The sequence below is a fragment of the Macadamia integrifolia genome, chromosome 9 (genome assembly GCF_013358625.1).
Source record: "Macadamia integrifolia cultivar HAES 741 chromosome 9, SCU_Mint_v3, whole genome shotgun sequence".
Taxonomy (NCBI): Eukaryota; Viridiplantae; Streptophyta; class Magnoliopsida; order Proteales; family Proteaceae; genus Macadamia; species Macadamia integrifolia.
In genome coordinates this window covers 10,920,169-10,938,399 of record NC_056565.1, presented here as the reverse complement: position 1 = coordinate 10,938,399, position 18,231 = coordinate 10,920,169, and the positions used below count along the sequence as shown (strand labels likewise).

General features: G+C 42.5%; 1 protein-coding gene across 1 annotated transcript; it reads right to left on the bottom strand.

Moving 5' to 3' along the window:
* Nucleotides 1-5,718: 5,718 nt before the first annotated feature.
* Nucleotides 5,719-8,829, bottom strand: LOC122089503. The gene is made up of 4 exons (XM_042659260.1): nucleotides 8,740-8,829; nucleotides 7,863-8,230; nucleotides 6,531-7,158; nucleotides 5,719-6,442 (listed from the first exon to the last, which is right to left on the bottom strand). Exons 1-3 carry the CDS (start codon nucleotides 8,827-8,829, stop codon nucleotides 6,798-6,800), a joined length of 819 nt encoding a protein of 272 aa, XP_042515194.1. The 3' UTR covers nucleotides 5,719-6,442; nucleotides 6,531-6,797.
* Nucleotides 8,830-18,231: the final 9,402 nt, after the last annotated feature.

Here is an 18,231-nt window from a genome sequence, read left to right as displayed (position 1 = left end):
GGTGATGAAGAAAAAACTGCATTCTTGACCTCCTCAAAAATTACGGCTACATTGCAATGCCATTTAGCCTCAAGAATGCAGGTGCCACCTACCAGAGAATGGTGAATAGTATGTATCGGGCTCAAATCGGCTGCAACATGGAGGTCTACGTCGACTATATGCTAGTAAAGAGCACAAAAGCCATAGGCCATGTCAATTATCTAAGAGAAGTTTTTGAAGTACCCCAGAGCAATCAAATGACACTGAATCCAAGCAATTGTGCTTTCGGAGTCACCTCTGGCAAGTTCCTGGGCTACTTGGTCTTTGAGAGAGGTATAGAAGAAAATCCGGAGAAAATCAAAGCGATACAAGAAATGAACCCACCAAAGAATGTTAAAGATATTCAAAGATTGAATGGAAGAATAGCTGCTCTAAGCCGTTTTATCTTAAGGGCTGGGGATAAGTGTCTTCCCTTCTTCAAGGTGCTAAAAAACTTACCAAAGGAAAATAGGATTTCATGGACACCACAGTGTCAAGAGGCATTCCAAAGTTTAAAGTGCTACCTGAGCTCGGCACCCTTGATGGTCCGACCTGAGCCGAAGGAAGAACTCAAGCTGTAACTGGCAACCTACCCAGCAGTGGTCAGTGCAACCTTGGTCAAAGAGGAGGCAAGGAGGCAAATGCTAGCATACTACATCAGCCATGCTCTTATTGAGGTAGAAACTGGCACTAGCACTAGTGATGGCGGCAAGGAAGTTGAGGCCTTACTTCCAGACACATCCGATAACAGTAACAGTACTCACAGGGCAGCCCTTGAAGAAAGTGTTACATAGCCCAGGAGCTTTAGGACGTATGGTGGCATGGTCCGTCAAACTGGGAGAGCATGATATTACATACATGCCAAGAACTTCCCTCAAAGGCCAGGCTTTGACGAACTTCATAGTGGAATGTACACTTACCCTAGAGGAAGAACGGATAGAAGCAGCTCGGCCAAACATCCGTTGGAAGCTACATGTGGATGGATCTAGCAACCCAATAGGCAGTGGAGCAGGTCTAATTCTGATCAGCCCAGAAGGATTTAAGATCCAGCACACACTAAGATTTTCCTTTGAAGCTACTAATAACGAGGTGGAGTATGAAACACTCATCGCGGGCTTGAAACTGGCCAAGTCCATTTTGGCCCAGGATTTAGTCGCACATAGTGACTCACAACTAGTGGTGAACCATGTGAATGGGAAATATGAAGCAAAAGAGGATAGAATGATCGAATATTTGGCTAAGGTCAAAACCCTCATCAGATAGTTCGACACATTCACCATACAATTGGTACCCAAAGCCCAGAACGCCTCAGTCGACTCACTTTCTAAGTTGGATTCAAGGAGCTGTGGAGAGCTTGAAACCATGGTCTATCTTAAGCATCTAGACAAGCCTTCATATATCGAACGGGCTGTGAACTGCACAACAGCCAAGCCAGAAGAAGAAAGCTGGATGGACCCAATTATGAAGTATCTCCAAGATGATCAGCTACCAAATGATCGAGCCAAAGCTTGAAACACCAAGAGAAGAGGCACTTGATACACTGTACTGGATGGGACATTGTACAAAAGGTCAATTTTCGGACCTCTAGTGAGATGCTTGGGACCCAAGATAGCAGAACAGGCCTTACGAGAAGTGCATAAAGGCATATGCAGAGCACACATATGAGGACGAGCCCTAGCCTATAAGGTCCTGTGCCAAGGATTCTATTGGGCAGTGATGCAAAAATATGTAATGAAATTTGTCCAATGATGCCTCAAATGCCATAAACATGCTCCCATCCCACATGTTCCGGCCACCGAGTAGAGCTCCATCTTATGTCTGATCCCGTTTTATCCACATGGGGCATGGACATTCTGGGCCCGTTCGTGAAAGCAAGAGGATAGAAGTTCCTAGTCGTCGCCATTGACTACTTCACCAAATGGATAGAGGCGAAGCCATTAGTTAATATCACCGAAATGCCCATGAAAAACTTCTTCGGGGACGAGGTCATTTATTGGCTCGAGATCCCAAAGGTAGTCATCACTGACAACGGAAAGCAGTTCGATAACCCGGCCTTTAGAAGGTTCTATGCTCGGTATCACATCAACGTTAGAAAGACATAAGTCGTGCACCCTTAGTCAAATGGTCAAGAGGATAAAGCAAATCAAACATTACTGGACGGGGTAAAAAAAGGGTAGACAAGGTAAAAGGAGCATGGGTCGATGAGTTGTTAAGCATCCTATGGCCCTACCGGACCACGGCCAGAACCCCAACGGGTGAAACCCCATTCCACCTTACTTATGGAATAAAAGCACAAATACTAGTGGATGTAGTGCAGTCATCCTTTAGGACCACAATGTTCGATGAAATGGCAAACGAGGAAGGACTGCGAGAAAATCTAGAGTTCATCGATGAAGTAAGGGAAAATGCCCTAATACTCAGTGCGGCATATAAACAACAAGTGGAGCAGTTCTTCAATGGGAAGGTTCACCGCAGACCCTTCCAAGTGGAAGATTTGGCGCTCAGGAAAGCTAGCATATCCGAGCCTAAAGAGGTCAGCGAACTCAACCCCAACTGGGAAGGGCCGTATATAATCTCCAGAGTGGTACGTCCTGGAGCCTACTGATGAGCACATTTATGTGTGAAATCTTAGGTAATAAAGCATACATTTTTTCATATTTAGAATGGAGCTACCTTGTAAAGCATGCATTTTTACATATTTAGAATGGAGCTACCATGAGTTTTACTCTCTTTTCGTAGGTTGTGTATTTTAAAGACCTTAAGGACTATCAGGCCCCATATCTCCATTTTTACACGTATAAAGGTCCTGTTTCTTTTCATGGTTGCGAAGAGGATAAAATTTTAAGCAAGATGGATGTGTTGTATTAAGAGTACACATTCGTTTAATGATTATTCTTTTTAAGCCAGAAAAAGAATAATAGACCAGAACTGAACCGAGATGCAGGCCAGCCCTTCTGCATGCCAAGAAGATGGAGGGACCCACATGGGGCATTGAACACTCTCTCTCCTTCCATTTGGGAGATTTTCTCCTTTCTTGGAGATTTTGTGAAGATTTTTTCTCTCTTATTTTCCACCTACTTAAAGACAAGGGCATGGATGGAATTTTCAATAAAAGATTATCCAAATCAAATCAAAGCAAGATAAGAAAATCTTCCAAGAGGGTTTCTATGCAAGCTTGAAGAAAAGGGAGGAAAAACAGGAAAGAAAAAAAAAAAGGAAAAAGAAGCAAAATCGTGGGAGACCTTTTTTTCCCTACTTTCTTTCCTATTTTCTCTCTTCTCTCCCCTCCACCTCACAAACAATCCAAGCAGGGCCCACACTTGGGTGTTCTTCCCTTTTCTCCCCTATTCTCTCTCCCTCTCTCTCTCTCTCTCTCTCTCTCTCTCTCCTCCACCTCATCAGCCAAATCGTCTAAGCTCCTTTTCTCCCCTATTTTCTCTCCCTTTTTCTCCTAATTCCTATTTTCCACCTCATCACACATATTCGGCCAAGAGGTTGAATACGAAAGAGAAGAAAAAAGAATATAGGAAAAAAAAGGCAAGAAATAAAAAAATCCCGTCCTTCCTATTTTATCTCTACCTCCCCATTCCCTATGTAAGAGAGTCAACCAAGGGGAGGAGGGAGCACCTTTCTTCTCTAGTTTTTCTCTTTTCCTCTAGGTTTTTTTTCTCTTCTAGTTCTAATTCTCTAGTTCTTTGTTTTAGGTTTTGGTTTAAGCACTTATATAATGTTTTTTTTTTATTTAATGAATGCAAGCACTTTTGTTTCTGATTCAGTCTTTTATTTTATTGTTTATGGTATTGAAGTTGTAATTTTCAATTTCTAGTTCTAGGCTTAGTTTTAGGTGACAAGAATAAGTGAAGCATCTCTTTCAAGTTCAGTTTTTTTTTCTTCATGATTTGTTTTCTCTAGGCCTTGCAATTTCAGATTTGATTTAGTTCAGATATGATTTTTAGGGCTGATAGTGTCTCAAATCAATCAAGTTTTCAGTTCAAGGATTGAAGTTCAGGTAAGTAGGCTTCTACATAAGTCATCGCATCCCCCCTCTCATTCCCTCTTCTTGCTACCCATTCATTCTTAATTTAGAATTTAAATTTTAGCTTTTACTTTGATGCTTTCCCTTTCCCCCAAGGTCCTTGGCTAGATGCATGTGTTGGCTTTGCCCTTCTCTAGTCATGGAACCATCTTTTTACTTTCGTTATTTATATTGCATCCCTTCCCCTAGAGCTAAGTAGAGCAGCCCTTGTAAGAGTAACTCTCTAGTCAAGTAGGGAAGCTCATATTATTTATGGTGCATTCCTCGGGCTAAGTAGAGAAATCTACTATCCCCTTTATTTGCACTTTTCTTTACTTTTCAACACTTTTTATTTCAGCACTTTTACTTTCAGTTATTTGCTTTTAATTGCATGGTTTGAGTATTTAAATTCCTAGATGATGAATGGTTAGGGTTAGATGTGAATGGTTAGGTCGTTCAATTTTTATTGCAATTTCAATTCCAATTTCCCTAGATGTGTTAGTTAGGATGCTTTTAGATGCATCTGTGTTAGGACGGTAATTAAAAGTAGATCACCATAATCAATCGTTACACTTTCGCATTACTAAAAGAAGCTAAAAGTAAAGTGGCTGCTCTCCTTGTTTTCAACCCGTTAGCTACATTGATCGGTATGCTTATGGTTACTTTTAAAATTCAAACACGTACCTCTTATAGACTCAAGGGGATAGGATTATACCTAGGATGTGGAACACCAAACACCTCAAGAAGTTTTACCAGTGAAACACTAAGCTCACATGTCCGTAGACAGCTTCGAATTCCATTTCATTTTCTATCTTTAGTTAGATATATTTTCGGATTTCAACATCCTTGTTATTAAATTTGCATTTCCTTCAACATTTTTCTATAGTTTGATTTCAATTTATGTTCAATTCAGGTTTTTAATTCCAGCTCAATTGAATGTCTCTGAAATGTTGTGCACTCATGTAAGGCGTCTTCACCGCCCAAATTCAAAGAAACATTCAAGTTCGATTGTCTCTGCAATTATCTTATGCAAGGTTTCATTAAGCAAAATGCTAAGTCTTAGCCCTGGCTTAGCATTAGCCCAGCACGGCTCTAATACCGTCGTAGCCAAGGATTGGACCACAAAGACCTCAACCTTGAGGTGCAAGCAAAATGCTAAGTCTTAGCCCTGGCCCGGGCTTAGCATCAGCCCAGCACAACTCTAATACCGTCCTAGCCAACGCTTGGACCACAAAGACCTCAACCTTGAGGTGTAAGCAAAATGCTAAGTCTTGGCCCCAGCCTGGGCTTAGCATCATCCCAGCACGGCTCTAATACGGTCCTAGCCAAGGCATAAACCACAAAGACCTCAACCTTAAGGCATAAGCAAAATGCTAAGTCTTGGCCTCGGCCCGAGCTCAACATCAGCCCAACACAGTTCTAATACCTTCCCAACCAAGGCATGGACCACAACGACCTCAACCCTGAGGCACAAGCAAGAGTACTAAGTCTTAGCCCCAGCCCAAACATAGCATCAGCCCAACACAACCCTACGATTTTCCTAGCCAAGGCTTGGATCACAAAGACCTCAGCCTAGGGCACAATTGAAAATTCTAAGTCGGAACTAAGGCTTGAATTCGGCTAACGCTACCTATATGTCATTCTAGCACATGGAGACCAAAAACTAAAATCACAATTGCAGCATATGAAATGAAAAAGGGATGCTTTCATTAAACAAGGAAGGGAATGTACAAGAAAAAAAAAGAGAAGATGGCAGCAGGAGTAGATCAGGCAGCATTGGCGAACGGTGAATTTTTCTCTTTAGGTGGAGGGAGAGGCTTCTTTTTCTTCCCAGAGGCGTTAGCTCTAGCATGGTCTACCTCGTCGCTTGCTTCTTTGACTCTGGGGGCTTAGGAGGAGGAATGTAGTGCTCATAATCACTTAAATTTTCTGAAGGATACTTTTGCAAGAAAAAGGCGGCCATTGTGTCAAAACCGGAGTTGAAGGAGGCAGTATTGAGACCCAATAGCCAATCCTGTCCACATATCGCTTCATGGCCTTTTCCATAGCTTGCTTAAGTTCCGATCAGTGCCGCTCCTCCAAGGACTGGATAGTTGACACATGAGCGGCTGAACTCTTCTGAAGCTCCTCCTGTAACTCTACCAAGTCAGCCTAAAGCGCTTCCTTGGCCTTAACCATTTCGCTCCATTCCAAGAGCAACTTCTTCACCTCCTCTTCCAGCTCAAAGGACCGCTTCTCATGTGTCAAGGAGCTAGCCTTGGTAGTACGACACTCTTTGCTGGTGACGTCCAACTAGCCGCTGACTTGTGCAAGCTGATCCCAGAGATGATGGTTGTCCTCCACCATCTTGTTTCTCCTCCCGACTGCCTTTTCCATACGATGACATACCTCCATCGACCAGCTATAGCCCTATCCACCAAAGATACAAAGAGATCAGTACCAGTTCAGTGATAACCACAAAGAAAGTAGAAATCAAGACTCCACATGGAACACTCACATCGCATATATGCTGATACATGTAGTCAAGCAGGTAGGAATCGGGCAGTTGCCTCATCCACTCCCAATCAATACGCAGGTGCCCCTAACTCCCCCAGGTCCATGCCACATCCTTGTCAGCAATAGAAGACTCCTCCTCCAGCAGATTCCAGGATGGAGGGATGGCCTTTTGAAATGGACGGCGACCACCAGCAGCGGCCTAGGCAGCCACTCCTCGGCGGCCCTCAACCTCCTGAGAGCTCTCTTCTTCTCTCTTCCTCTTCCTCTCCTAGTCCTCAGAGGTCAGATCAAATGGTTGATTGAATGGTTGAATGCCAATGTCTAAGTGCTCAGCATCATCACCCATAACTCGACGAGCAAGGGGAAGTCTCATTACACCCTTTCCCTTGTCTGCGTCCCTGAGGATTGGTGACTCCTCTCTTTTCTTCTCTCCTTTCTCAAGCGACCTCACCACCGACCAAGCTGGAGTGTTTACCACCTTCTTTGTCTTAGCATGCCCAGAGCCACCGGTGCCTTGCCCTTGGCAGCCTTCTCCTCGGCTCGTTTGGCTACCTATTCTACCGCCACGCGCTTCCTCACCTAGGCCCACGCAGCAGAGAGCTTCTTGGGATCCAACTAAACATTCATGTCTGCAACAACACCAACAGCATGACAAACATCAGTAAAAGAAAAAAAAAAAGAGAAAAAAGGGGACATCGGAGCTCAGGTCTCATCCCCACTTAGATCCCACTTCCTCAGGAACTTTTCCTCCTAGAGCAGCCTCACATCTATTGCCATCCCGTTTAGGCACATTTTGACCATCTCACTATCATCCTCACAGAGGGAAGGAGCATAGTTCAGTTTTTTGAGTGAAGGATCACCCCAGGTGGCTTGGAAAGGGTTGTCCTGCATCGTCATGAAGAAGAACCTCTCCTTCCACCCCTTCACTGATGAGGGCATGAACTCGAAGAACTGCACCTCTCTGGATGGACCCTTCCCCTCTTGATGAGCAGAGTATTACCACCCAGAATGATGCCTTTTCAAAATAAAGTAATGCTGAAAGCACCCAAGGGTAGGAGCCCGGCCCAACTGAGACACATATACAAAGAAATCGAGGAGAATATGCCAGGAATTGGGCATCAACTGGCCAGGGGAAATCCCCTAATAAGTCAGCATGGCATACACGAAGGAGGGTACGGGGATCCTCAGCCCACACTGGAACGAGGCCTCATACATGGCAACTTCCTCTTCATTGGAATCGAAGGACTCCAGGGTGTTCGGAACCAGTATGACCATGTCATGGGGAATCTCGTACTGCTCTTGGAAGAACCCTAGAATCTCAGGCGGGAGCAACCTGTAGGTAATGCTCGCAACTTGTCGTGGACCAAACGACGAGGCTGAGACTTCTCCTTCTTCACCCTTGCAGTCACCTACATTGACAGCTGCTTCATTGCCCCCTCCGAAACCATCACCACCAACTAGAACATCCGTGCTCACCCTATCCTCTTCTTTGGGAATGACCCTCACACCACCATCGGTGCGAAGGGTGGCCGATTCTGCCTCGTGTGAATCGACCCCCACACTAGAGTCTATCTCAGTGTCTGAGCCCTGCGAAGACTCAAAACTGCCAAAGGATGATTCCTCACTGGATGACAGAGTAAATGGTAGTGCCGCCTGCTCTCCTAGGGACAGATCAGGACAAATCACTACATTGGGAGCGGGCTAGCCTGGAGGAACTGGACCCAAGGGATTTCTAGCAGCTACATGGAAAGAGCGAGTGCATGCTATCTCAAGAAAAGTACAAGAAGGCAAGTAAAACTTACTTAAGTGAAAGGATGGAAGAAAACGAAGCGCTCCAAAAAAATCACATTGTAAGAGATCTCCTGTTGTGTTGCCGAGCTGAACTGTCTGAGCAATCAAAGTTCTCTTACGAAGGAAATAATGAAATAATGAGGGAAAAACACTATTTATAACATTGGACGAAGACACAATTGACGGTTAGAATCGCATCAATCGGATGGAGGTAAAGTTGGGCATTTTCTCTTCTCGAGGCATAACCATCGCGTTAAACACATGTCAGAGGCTGGGAGGTGCAATGTCCCAAGAAGGAAACATACAGACTAGGTGCCATAAATACACAGCAGCTCACCGACATATATCGAACTGCTCAGCTCTGATAAGTCGACCCGACTCATCAGAGCTGGGGGGGCCTATGATGTGCCAATATTTACCATGCCCTTGGATACCGCATTGACAACCCCTTTCTTTATCTCTGAGCTTTGTCCTCGGCACATCATAGATGAGCTCTCGTCTTGTCCCATTCATGCCAAGCTCTAGCCTCGTCCCATCATGGACGAGCTCTCAACTTGTACCGTTCACTCCGAGCTCTGGCCTCGGCCCATCACCGATGAGCTCTCGCATCATCCCTTACACGCCTAGCTCTGGCCTCAGCCCATCATGGATGAGCTCTCGCCTCATCCCTGTCATGCTGAGCTCTCGTCTCGTCTCACCACGGATGAGCTCTGGCCTCGTTCTTTTCACTCTAAGCTTTGGCCTCATCCCATCGCGGATAAGCTCTCGCCTCATCCTGTTCATGCCGAGCTCTGGCCTTGACCCATCGCAGATGAGTTCTCGCCTAGTCCCATTCAAGCTGAGCTCTGGCCTCAGCCCATCATGGATGAGCTCTGGCCAAGGCCCATCCCAGACAAGATCTTGCCTTATTAACCCTTCGCAGTGGTAGCGTCTGCCACTTGGGTAGACTTCCTCCCTTGGTTAACGAAAAGTCTCATGCTGAGTCAATGCCATGACATCATAGCTGACTGTATACCATGTCATTACGGTTGGTATAGCCATCCACCCAGGACATGGACAGAGATGGAACTCCGAAGGAAGTGGAACTACCAGTAGGAGCACTCCCTCAAAACGTTATACACGTCTCCCCTTTGAGACTCCTAGTGCTTCACGACGTCCATGTGGAACATCCAGAATATTCCCCCTCTCATGCACATGTTCATGAGAGGGACACACTGAAAGCCAAGGAACTCAAGATCTATAAATACAAGAGGTAAGTCCTTGAAGGAGGGGGAGAAAAAACTTGGAGTGAGAATACATACCTGTTGCCTAATTCTGACCCTGATTTCATCATGGAAGGCTTATCGCACCGGCCAGCACGATGCCCCTTTTTTGAATTGTTCATTTTTACAATAGGAACATTAGAGAGTCCTTGGTCAACTCTAAGGTCATTTGAAGAATTTATCTTTGGTTTGAATTTACTGCATCACAATGTTGGCTTATGTGTCTCTCCTCAAATTTAATCTTTTTAAAAAAATTTCTTTTCTTTTCTATCATTTCTTGAGAACCAAACTAAGCTTTTGTGAAAAGACATCCCTGCTACTTGTTTTGAAGAGGAGAGAGATAAAACTATAGAGCAAGCACATCTCAAAACAAAGCAACAATATCCAAAAAAAAAAAAAGTGAAGAAAGGAATGAAGGAAATGGCAGCTAAAGGCTACAAGGACTGTGAATGTTGTTTTTAGTAGTTACACTACAACAACAACAACAACAATAACACAACGCATTTTCCCAACTTAATAAGGTCGACTTCATGGATTTGAAAAAAAATAAAAAAGTGACAGAGTAGAACACAACTATATGGGGTCCATTACCTAGATTCTAGCCCTCCAATTTTCTATATTCAATGCCATACTCGAGATAAGGCCTAACTATTGCATGTCTTTTCTCACTATTTCTCCTATGAAAATTTTTTTCCTACCCCTACCTCTATTAAATCCTTCTATCAAGATCAGATCACTCCTTCTTACTGGTGCATCCGATGGTCTCTATTGAACATGGTCATTCCATCTCAAATGAATTTCCTGAAGCTTATCATGAATTGTGGTAACTCTCAAATCTACTATTATACCTTCATTCTTTACCTTATCCTTCCTAGTTTTCCCACACATCCATCTTAATATCTTCATGTCCTCTACATATAGTTTATCACTATACCGCTTCTTAACTGCCAACATTTTTCCATGTAAATTATAGCCAGCATACTACTGTTCTATTGAATTTTTCTTTAAGTCTTACAAGGATATGTTGATCACATAGAACTGCAGACACACCTCTTCACTTTATCAATCCCACTTAAATTTTATATGATACACCATTTTCTATATCATCTTCTTTATTTATGATAGATCTTTCGAATATCTGAAATAATCACTTTGCAGTATCTCACTTTAGTCAATAGTCACTATGTCATTATCCATCGTAATATGACTAAAGTTACATATCACATACTCCTTCTTGGTTCTACTTATCTTAAAGCCTCTTGATTCCATGGTTGATCTCCATTGCTCAAGTTTAACATTGAGTCTTGTTTTTGTGTCATCCAATAAAACAATATCATCCACAAAAAGCATGCACTATGGAACCTCACCTTGATTTTTTTTTAACTCATCCATAACAAGCGCAAACAGATATAGTCTTAAAGGTAACCCTTGATGAACCCCAATGGTAATTGAAAATTTACTACCTTGATTGCTTTTAGTTCTCACACTACGTCACCATATCACCATATTTATATTTAATTATATCCACATATTTACTCTACACCTTTCTCTTCTCTAGAATGTGCCATATTATCTCTCTATGTTCTCTGTTATAGGCCTTTTCCAGGTCACATAAACCATATAGGGGTCCTTCTAGCTTTGTTAGGTTTCCTTGATTCTCCTAAGCAGGTAGATAGCTTATGTAGATGAACTATCTGACATAAAACCAAATTGGTTATCCAAGACATCTGATTCTCTTCTCAAGTGGGCTTAAAAAACCTTCTCCCAATGTTTCATGTATGGCTCATAAGTTTTATGCCTCTATAGTTATTGTAGTCATGAATATCCCCTTCATTTTTGTAGATAGGGACTAAAAAGCTTCTCCTCCACTTTTTTTGACATCTTCCTTGTACTCAGAATCGTGTTCAAAGGGTTGGTTTACTATGATATCCCATAAAGGCCTAAGCTCTTCAAAACTTCTATTTGGAATTCATCTATTGGAGTCTTTCTTGATTTCATCTTTCTTAAAGCATCTTTAACCTCAGCCACTCCAATCCTTCTTATATATCTATAGTGTGTGGTGTCTTGGTAAAGAATGTACTCTTTTGGTCTAAATCCACTCGAGATGTCTCTATTTAATGACTTGCAAAAATAATCACCCCATCTATTCATAATGTCTTCACCTTTGTTAGCACTCTACCATCTTTATCATTGATACACCTGACTTTCTCAATATCTCTACTCTTCATATCTCTCATTTTAGCTGTTTTATAAATATATTTTTCCCCAGCCTCAATGTTCAAGTTATTCTAAAGGTCATCATATTTCTTTGCCCTTGCTTTTCACACAAATTTCTTCTATCTTCGTTTATAGTAGAATAGTATCTCTTTTATCATCTACTACTTTAGTCCTTTGTCAAGTCTTAACACAATATTTCTTAGATTTGATGGTAGTCTAGACATTGTCATCCCACCACAAAGTCTACCTACGTGCCTTACAAGTGCCCCTTGATTCCTCTAGGACCCTATTTAGTGACCTTCTTTATACATGTTGACATCTTGGTCCACATTGCATTGGAGTCTCCCTTACTGTCCCACTTTCCTTGTTTGACCATTTTATTAGTAAAAGCATCTAGGATGTCTCCTTTTCTCCACCATATAATCTTAGGTCAAACAGGTCTAGACACCACATTTTATCACCCCTGGAATGGCTAAACAATGATGAGTTGGGAACCCCCTAAGATGCAAAGGGACCATGTACTTCGGTTGAGATCCTTTCTCAGACCGAGGCAGTGTACTTTTGCTTCCATGGTAGCATATGATGGTTAAAATTTAAGTAAAAATATTTTCAAAATAGTTAAGGGCTTTGACGTTCTTAGAATTGACCAAGACCACCCAACAAACCATAGATTGATCCTAAATTGAGTAAAAAACCCAATTGGACTAGATCATCTGAGTCAACTCGAGCTAGAGTTGTACTGACCCAGGTTGACGATGGATGCAATTTGTTCGGTGCCATTTGCATCTAGGACGATGTCGGTCAATTGCCAACTATGTTGGTCAAAACATATATTATGCCGATCACTACGATTTTGTAGGAATTTAGTCAATATTTAGCCATATCTCGTTCAAATCTTGTACTTGTTACTCAAGACACATACCTAAACACACACTAAGACCCTAGGACACCTAGAATACTATAGAAAACACATGAGGCAAATGTGTTAATTTCCTGGACCTTTTGGGAGTATACGCTTCCTATATATAGACCGAAATCTCTCTCCAAGGAGGAAAGAGATTATACCTTCATTTGGAAGCTTCTCATACTTGCTTTGGTGGTGAAGAGAGCTCCAAGAATACCTAACCCCTCCCATGTTTTGGGGATCCCACACATGATGTATCTTACGTATGACCTGAAAATCTCAGTCCAAGCTGCCAAAATTCACATACTAGGATCATCATGAACTATTGTTGTACTTCGCATCAGTCCAAGCTTGCACTGATCATAGCTGAGTGCATGCCCTTCCATCTACAAGCATCCTTTATGAAAATTGTAGTTTACGGATTCATATTTGGAGTTATATGCTTTTTTACAGAGTCACATGCTTTCTCATATCGTACATTTACTGAACACAACTTATTGTTGTCCTCAGTAGGGTAGTAGTGAAATACAACCAACTATATGTCTTTCCATAAGAATTTAAAAAAAAATTATTTCTTAAATGTTGTATATTAGTTCATGATATTTCTATTGTACAATGTTCACATTTTTATAATTCAATTTACTATTTTTCTCGTATTTATTTCTTTGCTAGCCGGTGCAAAATCTGTGATTCCTTCTAATGGAGTCTCATACTACAAGCATGCTAAATGCATTTTGCCATGGTTTTGGCAAAACTTTCCTCTTTAATTTTTTTTTTTTTCAGATGTATTCTATTTACCTTGATTTTCTCAGATTGTTTCTATTTTATTTCAATTTTCTACCAACATACTTGTATATTATATCTTTTCTTTTAAATTAACAGTTCAATGCTTTGCTTACTTAACTCACATTTTCACATCATCTGTATACAACGACCCCCAACCCTATGCCAACTTTACTTACACCATGCTCCCTGAGACGAGTACTAGTGCTACTTTTGTCTCTATTTTCCACATATTTGCTTTACATTCCGTATACTAACCATGCAAAGTAAAGTTGTGGATTGAACTTCCTCGCTTTATGTTGTTGGCCATTCTTTCCTTCCAATGCATGTGCGATAGTAGTGCTTGTATATACTTAGAACCTAGACGGCTCATTCAATAATAAGTGTATAGACCTAGAGTTGAAGTCCAATTTTTACTAGGGTGGACCGAGGTGCCTAACCCCTTCCTCGGATTGTAACCTGACACGAACCCTAACTCGTGATTAGACAGTTCGGATGGAGTCATTTCAATTTCAATTTCCATTAGCAATGGGTCCTAGATGCTAATGTAGGTGGCAACTCCTATTAAATAGAGACTGTTGGACATATGTTAAAGGAAGGAGCGGAAGAGGTCCAGGAAACCTTGCCTGGTCCCTCATAGTGGCAACTCCATTGGGGACTAGTCAAACTTCATACCAAACCTATTTAGATCATATAATATTGCATATTTTATTTGTAAAATTAATTGTTTGATCCTTGTATGCAAAGAACATGTTTACTAGGGTTTTGTTGTAACCAACAAGCATCATGCGTTATAGGTCCACACACTTGGATTGCACGGATGGATGGTCACCCATGTATAGTAGCTATGGACCGGAATGAAGGTTTTTCGGGCCCCATGTTGAACTCATAACCCTTCAGTCTAGTACCTTCGGGTATATTAAATGGACGCATCAATGTACCATTTAACATTGACAACAAAGATTGGGTGTGAGGAATATTCAACGCTCTTTGCTATAATACGGAAACCTCATGTCCTATTGAAGGTCAAATAGATACATCATTCAAAACATAGATTGATACACCTAGGGATAAAAGCTTACTAACTTTGCATGAATAACTCGTCCATCCAATAGACTTTGAATAGAATTGTGTGGTGTGAATCTTTGTTTGTGCATCATTTCCCTTACTAGAGTCGTGATATCGAGGAGTCTAAACTGGCCTGGAGTTAGATATCAAGTCCTTCACCTGTGCCATCAGCAACTTCACCCATTAGTACCAATAAAGGAACTTTCAAAACAAGTCAGCTTAGATTTAAGATGTTCGACTCGAGGAATATTGTTGAAGATTTAGCCACAGCATATAGGAATCACCACCCCATACGGTTCCTGAATAATTCTCATCCTAAACACGAATCAACAAACCAAATGGAGGGGCACCTGGCCATGACACATTTGTCAACACTGAATTACCACCCAACCTGGGGAAGAACCGACCAAAGAAAGCGCACTCCCCAAGAAAGAGGAACGACTAGAGAAGGCCATTAGGGGACTTAAAGCCATTGAGCAATAGATCGCCAACATAAAGGGATTGAATTTCTTCCCAAATGTTAGTCTATCCCTAGGATTTCCCATTTGACTCGCTCGGGGATGTACTTGTAGATACATTAGTCTTAGTGGGTCGTTGGCTCCACCTGTTATCTCCTTCTAGGATATACTATTGTCATCGCCATATTTATTCTTTATGTCACTTAGTCATCTCTGCCTTGTTGCAGGTCAGCCCCTCAGAGCGTAGCTCTGGGTACTTCATTCGGTGACTCCACGATTGCCCTCTGAATGATCAGAATAAGGTAAAGCTTGAAGGTAAGTTTTGTACTCTATTAATTTCTCAATCCCTCTAGTTGGGTGGGCGCCAGTCGATCTTTCTGCTAGATCCCCCTAAAAATTGAACGTGTGGGCCTCCCCGAATGGGGCTCACACCATTCAAGGTAGCCCAGCCAGCATTCATTCAAAAATACTGTAGTGAAGACTGCTTGACCTTGAAAGCTAATTTGCGTGTAGGTTGTCTGTTGTATCGTTGACTCTATCTTTTCATTGATCCAACAAGATACGGTGAAGCCAAGAATCAAGGGCCCCACTATAGTAAAATGCCCCTATTTAAGTAAGGCACGTGCAACCTTGAATGCGAGACGCCAGCAGAGTGATCGGTAGGACAGAGGCTAGGGCCACTTCCTTCCCATCGCGTCCTTCCTTGTGTGTCGGAGATACAAAGCAAGTGCACCGAAGGAGAACAGGAACTAGGTCAATCTATTCTATTGCGAAGCATCCGAAGCATAACTGCACACTCACCTGGTCTTTTCCGAGAGATAGGAGCACTCGACACTTGCTTTTGGATAGATGTGTGGGATAGAGGGTCGTGGTACCTACTGCCCACCCTTCCTCCTCTGCTTTGAGAATTGTCTGAATGGAGAGTAGGTAGAAGGGAAGGAGGTCCTCATACGGAGTTGCACACTTACTAGAACAGTGTGGAGACTGGGGAATGGGTCGAGTAAACTCCACTGGGGCCAAAAAAATCATAGACGGAGTTAGCCTTTGATTTGATTGGTATTGTTTTTTCTAAGTAATTGGAAAGTGGGCACCTAGGCATGTTATAGAAAGGGAAGTCAGAGGTAGTACCTCAAATGGTGAAGAGGGACGCCTTGGTAGGGAAGGAATGGGAAATCATTAAGGATGACTTCTTTGTCGGAAAAATGAAGGGTGGTCATAGATCACTAGTGATTTTCTGAGCCGGTCTAGATTTCTAACGCCTCAAAAAACTGGTCAAGATAGTTGAAAGCACCTTTTTCCCTTCTTCTTTACCAGGAGGTCTTCGAACCTTCACCTCTCGCTTAGACCAGAAATCAAACCCAGTCCCCTTCTGGTCTAAACATTTTTGCAAGGGGGATCTAGAGCATTGCCCCCCTCTTATTCGAGGTCGGGTGGCCTCGCCCCACAAGCACCCAACCTTCTTTTTGCTCTTCCTTCAGTTTAGCTCAATGAACGTGCCACTTAGGAGCCCTACTCATATTCAAAAGGAGTTACTTTAATTCAAGTGCAAGTCCCCCACTTTGACTATCAGGAAAGTACCAAAGTGGTTGCGGGAATGGAACTAGGTGCTTTGGTTACCGAAAAAAGATTACAAAGGTGGCCCTCTCGAGTTTCTGACTTTTACTATCAATGAAGTAGCCTTTCATCGCCCTACCCCTACAAGTAAGTTGAAATCACTATCTGTCACACCCCGTTCACATAGAACCGAACCGGTGATCGGGTTAACACCAGTTAACCCAAACCTGCCAGGATCATCTGACACAGTATCCCACCACAGCATACACACAACTAAGAAAGTGTTCATCAGTTCAGCGGAAGACTTAATTTACCTGTAAATATTCCCATTATACTTGATACCCAAATTGTAATACATAGTTAAGTACATGTGGGCCCGCAGGCATGATATTTACACAAAAGAATACAATTTACATATCAAGTACACAAAAGGGATCATCAAAAACATAAAGGGTACAACTCAGCTCGGTATCAAAAGTAGAGCTCAGCTCAGCATCAAAGGCAAAGCTCAGCTCGGTATCAACAGTAGAGATTAGCTCAGTATCAAAGCTGCGGTCCCACAGCACAGCCCTCGCACGAGTAATCCGTGCCGTGCTCTAATTCCTCGGGGACCCACCAATGCTCTTCAGGGAATTCAACCGTGGGGCCCAACTCGTGCTCTTCAGTTTGATGACCTGCAAAATCATCTAAAAGAGGTGCACACGTGGGATGAGCTCACTAGCTCAATAAGTGAAAAGAAAGACCACACAGCAGTCCACACAACAAATCACAACCATATGCACTATATGCTATGCAATTCATTTTAATCACTTCCACCTAATCAACATTACTAAGTCTTTGGTTTAGTGCTACTACAACCACAGTGCGCGTATACTCTAGGTACGAGCCGCGAACTCCATCCCGCGATATGCCCATAGGGCTATCGGAGAAGGCCCACCATGAGTACTCAAAAAAGTAAAACATGCCGACCACCGGCTCTCAATATAAAGTAAATGACAGAAATAAAGGTGCTGACTTTAACAACTTAAAAGCAATACGATTGGCCCTCTTGAATATACCACCGGGGTTGTCGACTGTCCTATTGACCAGCTGGGCGTATATCTAACTGCCATAGTGACCCGACAATCGCAACCACTGCTTCCCCCCAAATGGTAACCCAACACCTCAACCCCTGTTTGGAAGGGTCATAGCACGGGAAGATGATAATCCTACACCGCATGCTCCTATATGACATAGTAAGATTACATAGTGCCTCCGCGTCCCATTCCACGGGCCACCAATACACTCGTTTCTAAGCCGACTACGACATCTAGTCTACTAATGCATTATGCACAATGATGTCATCATTCATCACATATTCACATCATCATTTGACATTAAGAAAATAAACACAACACACAAGTCATGATAATATGAGGATGGCTAAGTTACACATAATTCACATGATGACATGACTAGTCTAGATTCAATTAAATGAATGCCAAACAAGCGTTACCATAAGGCTAAACGTCCTCTCCCCACTTACCTGTAGTGTACAAGGACTCACGCTCAGTACGGGTGAGATCCGGTGTGAGAAGCATACGTGTTGGTGAACCTAACATAAGTGAATGGAGTTATCACTTCACCATTTTGGGATCAAAATTAACACGATCCAATGACAAAATC